The sequence below is a fragment of the Trachemys scripta genome, chromosome 3, assembly GCF_013100865.1.
Source record: "Trachemys scripta elegans isolate TJP31775 chromosome 3, CAS_Tse_1.0, whole genome shotgun sequence".
Lineage (NCBI taxonomy): Eukaryota > Metazoa > Chordata > Testudines > Emydidae > Trachemys > Trachemys scripta.
This window is the reverse complement of record NC_048300.1, coordinates 35,643,375-35,648,284: the sequence shown is the minus strand read 5'-3', so window position 1 is coordinate 35,648,284 and position 4,910 is coordinate 35,643,375. Positions and strand designations below refer to the sequence as shown.

Below are 4,910 nucleotides of genomic sequence, written 5' to 3'. Positions count from 1 at the left end.
ACGGAGGAGCATCTCTATTCCGCGCCGAAGCCAGAGACTCACCTGATTTTCCTACACACTGAACTGCCCACATGATTCACTGGCATGCCCATAGCCAAGATGGCGTCCGACCCAATACCTCTCTCTATACGCGATTACCAGCAGTCAAGATGGCGACGAAAGCTGTGCGCTCTGTCGCCATCTTGGTTAAGGGCAGTTGGCCAGATAGTGACTTCTTATAATCCGCCAGGCTGTTGGTTTTAAGGCATATTAACATTTTCTTTGCTATTTTACCCCAGTTTCGTGTCTGGAAATGTTTGCTTTCGGGCACCTGACCCTTTCGATAACCGTAACTTAATAGAGAAAAGTGGATATGTAACAAATGGGTTTTATTATCGCGGATGCTCCTTGTAGTGACCCCCCGAGCTCCTCAAGGTTACAGCGACCCAAGTGAGGCTCTGTATAGATCAGGGAAGAACCATGCAGGACAGTTTCCACAGGCACCTTCTTGCCCTTATCAAAGATGGCTGCTGCCGTCCCTCCTCCCTAGCCTGGCCTGGGAGGGCCTAGCCGCAGCAGCTGTAAGGGGCCGCCGAGCGCACGTCTCTTCCTCCTCACCTGCTTAGCCCCCCCGTTTGTCTACCGCTGGCTGCTGCTCCCCAGGCGGGGACGGGCCAGTGAGTGGCTCAGGGCTTGTTTCCCCTTGAGCCCCTGGGGGCTCCCTCAGCTCTTCCCTAGCCTGCTCCCAGCAGCCTCAGCATGACTGAGGCTACAGCCTGGCCCGGGAGCATCCCAGCTCCTGTTGCCAGGTGTGAGTCAGGAGGAGGAAAAGGAGAGGGAGACGCTGAGGAAGGTCCGAAAGGAAGGAAACAGGGAGCCGCTAGAGCCCGGTGGAAACTGCTCAGAGAGGTATAATGCTACTTTACATTTCCCCAAGGCCCTTTCCTCCCAAGGGTGCTGCAGAGCTTGCTAACCTATGCACAAGGCCAGTGACATGCAGCCACTTCTGGGGTGGAGGGCGGTAGTTAGAATATCGTCCCATGGCAAAGCAGCCTGTATATGGGAGGACTTTGGTCAGTGGTCACACACTGTTGACAAGTCCTGCACTTAGGAGAGTGCTCTCCAGGGGCACTTGAATGTCCATGCACAACAACGAAGGCTGCAGTTTTTAAGGGCTGTGGTGAAAGATGCCCTAGTGCTTTCAATTGCAATTCACCAGGATGAAGGGCTAAGATAACATCGCTGGGATCTAGGCTTGTTGGCACAGGGAGTTTAAGTGTTTCAGACCTGGTGCTGAGACCACTAAATCACCTCCCAGAACACACACTGTGCACTTCCATAGCAACATGCTTCACCCGAGAGCCACAAAATGCTGTGCAATCACTTAGCTTGTTTTCACAACATTTTGGTAGGGTATATTTGTAATGACTGGGGAACTGCAGGGCTATTGCAAGCTGTGACTATTCAAATGAACGGAATGTTAAAAATGGCATTGAAATACAAACAATGAAACCCTTCACCATAAATGGAGAAAGTCTTAAAAATTAACTTACAATTAATCTGTAGTGGTGGACCAATGGGCATTAGTGCCCATTCCTGCAGGCAGCCCCAACTTCATTGGGGCTCTGCACAGATGCAGAGCAGATTGCAGGCTCAGGGCCTTAAGCAGCAACAGTTCTGAGCAACTGGGAACTAATGCCTCAAAATAGTATATGTACTATTAACTGGCATTTCTATTTTTCTATTAATTCTTATGGATTTTTCATAAAGAGACAAAAATGGTAAATAACCTACAGCTTGTATGTTTTCAAATACTGCATCCTGGGCCAGTAGAATTATGGAATTGTGCAATTGTACAGGTTGTCAAAGCTGCAAGATCAGAAAATACTTCATAGACATAATGTGCTAGAGTGGGTGTAACAGTAATAAAATAGGAGAGGACAATCAAAAATAGGGAGAGGAGGGAAGGAGGTGATGAGGGTTGGGGAGGAGGGGAAAAAAGAAGAGGTTAGGTGGAATGGAAAGGACTTTTCATCCTAAGGGATCACACAGTGCTTTTCTATACATTAAAGGTAATCAGTGTTGCAAATTCTCATGAAAGAAATAATGTGAATAGATGAGAATGTCAGTGTGTTTGTTTGTTTTTGTAAGAGCAGGTTTCATGATTGTGGAGAAAAGTTTGAAAACATGACCTAAATGTTTCCTAGAGACTCAAAACCCAGAAGACAAATAAAAACAACATAAAATATATGTATCATCATCTCTAAACAAATCTCATGATTTTTGGGTACCTGAATTGTGATTTTTGAACTCTTAAAGTGGATAATTAACAAAGGCTCACAATAATCATGTACATGAGCCTTATGGTTAAAGGGACACTTGTCGCTTTAAAACTCACACTTCTCTTTGAAAATATTTTGTGTATTATTGTTGCATGTGATGCCTAATGCATCAGTCCTGCATTTAGCTCTGTGCAGGCAGACTCCTGCACTTGTATGGAGCCCTATAGAACTCTATGGGCTCAGATGGTCAGCCTGTGAGAAACTAGTTGTAGGATTGGGACCTAAGATTGCTACTGTATAACTGAAAGGCATTCGAGAAAGAGAGGGTTTTTTGGTATTATCTTTCATTTTGTTTAATCTGTGCATTTGACAACACCTTATGTATAGTTAATTTCCATCTCTGTATATGCAAATAGAGCCCAGTCCTGCAAACACTTGAAGATGTGCCTAACACACATGAATAATGCCACTGAGTTCAGTAGGACTGCTTACATGGGTAATATTAAGGACAAGCTTAAGTGTTTGTAGGTCTGGGGCCAAAGTGTAAAATTACTTACGTTTAAGGGTTTGCAAGATTGAGCATAAAGGCCCCAATCCTGCATACACTTATTCATGTGGTTAACTTTAGTTGAACAAGCAGCCCCATTGTGTTCAATGGCATTACTTTTGTGCCTAAAGTTAAGCATATGCATAAGTGTTTTGCAGGATTGGGGCCTAAAGGCAGTATGGGTGGGATCCACAAAGGTACTTAGGTGCCTAAACTCCAGACTTAAGGGCCTAAATCCCAGTTTTGTCTCCACTGCAATCTACAAAACTGCAGCTGAATCCTGTAGGTGCCTAAATCCACTTGGCCACTAAGTTTTCAGAATAAAAGTTCACTAGCACCTACGTTTCTGGCTCTGAGCATGCATACTGCTGCCTCACTCTAGGAACTGAGATGCCCATCTCTCCGTCTAAGCACCAGAGCAATTCACATACCAGGGGTAGATAGATGTTCAGCTCTCTACATTGCATGCGGGGCCTGATCTAGTTAGTATGTGTGCTCACAGGTCACCTACCAGATCAGGTCCCGTCCAAAATCTGGGCAGAGAGGAGGTGGTTAGAGCATTTGCCTGGGTGTGGGACACTCAGGTTCAATTCTCCCCTCTCTGCTAGAGTGGGGAAAAGGATTTAAATAGGGGTCTCCTACATCTCAGCAGAGGTGCTCAAACCACTGAGCTCTCTCTCTTTCTCTCTCTCTCTGTCTCTGTCCTGGAAGGTGGATTTTACACTTGATGTAGCCTACCTCTTCTTCAAGATCACTGTCATGCCAGAGCAAGCCGTCCTTCCACCTCACTGGTAAATGGCTTGGCATCACCAAAGTGGACAACAGGAAAGCGGTGTTTTGAAGCAATGCTGACATTCTGCTCTCCACCAAAATTTGAATTGTCACACAGGCTGTCTGCAGCAGCCACCAACACCTTCCAGTATTTCATAGAGAAGTAAATTCCTTTTAGTAAATTCATAGATTTTAAATCAAGAAAGAGAAGTTATGAGATAATGTAGTCTGACTCATAACACAGGCCATGAAACTTCCCCAGTAATCCCTGCACTGAACCTAAAAACTTGTGGTTTAACTAGGTATATCTTCTGGAAAGACATCCAATTTTAATTTAAAGATTTCAAGTGTTGAAGAATTTACCACACCTTTGCTAAAACTCTTCCTGTGGTTATTTAATCCTCAGTGTTAAAAATTTCACACAATTATTTTAGAGCCCCAAAATAATTGAAAAGTCTTCACATCATTTCTTTAATTTCACATCAGTTCTAATTTACGAAAGGTTCATTTTTTTTAGCTCAGTTCTCCCTTTATCTCCTTTGTCAATTATCTGAATTCTTTCCCTACCAGTAGGTGCTTGGTGGATGATGGTCACTGTTTGCTTCCTCTCCTAAATTACAGCAGAACTTCTGTCCAGAAGAGTGGAATCAATGCAGGAGAAAAGCAACACTAAGGCCCTGATCTTGCAAATATTTACACTAGAGGTGGAATTCACAAAGGCGGTTTAAACACCTAACTACCCCTCAGCCTTCTGGACCCCAGGTAATTCGATCCAAGATACTTCGACTTCAGCTACGCTATTTGTGTAGCTGAAGTTGCGTACCTTGGATCGATCCCCTCCCCCCAGTGTAGACCAGCCTTTGGTCCAACATTTAGACAATGCTGGTATTCACAAAACCCTCACACCTAAAGTCATGAGGTGCTTGAGTTTCTGACTTTAAATTCCCACCCTGCAGGATTCATAAACTAGGCATTCCCAAGCTATCTAGCCTTCGGGACTCAAGCTGGTATATACGTTTAGCATATGCCTATATCCATGTGAGAGGATGAGGATGAGGAGATGGTGCCACTCCCATCCCCCTTATAACCTTTAGCCAATGGTGGTTACTGCACTCAATTTGTGGGAGACTTTGGTTCAGTTTCCCTCATTGCCTTATATAGAACACGCATTTGAATTTGGGTCTCCCATCACCCAGGAGAGTGCCATAACCCCTGGGCTATAGAGTATTCTGGGGTGAGTCTTTTTGAATCTCTCCTTTTGAAGAGAATTATATACTTATATACTGTTCCACTGTATATAAATGATTAAATATTAATTAGGCCAGAGAGAG

The 4,910-nt window shown here is 44.4% G+C and overlaps 1 protein-coding gene across 1 annotated transcript in view; it reads left to right on the top strand.

Moving 5' to 3' along the window:
* The first annotated feature begins 504 nt into the window (after nt 1-504).
* CAMKMT (calmodulin-lysine N-methyltransferase) overlaps nt 505-4,910 on the top strand; it is a 360,601-nt gene continuing 356,195 nt past the window's right edge. Inside the window, exon 1 of the mRNA XM_034764427.1 lies at nt 505-888. Within this exon, the coding sequence (XP_034620318.1) occupies nt 739-888 (150 nt within the window). The 5' untranslated portion in view covers nt 505-738. The remainder of the gene's footprint in view (nt 889-4,910) is intronic.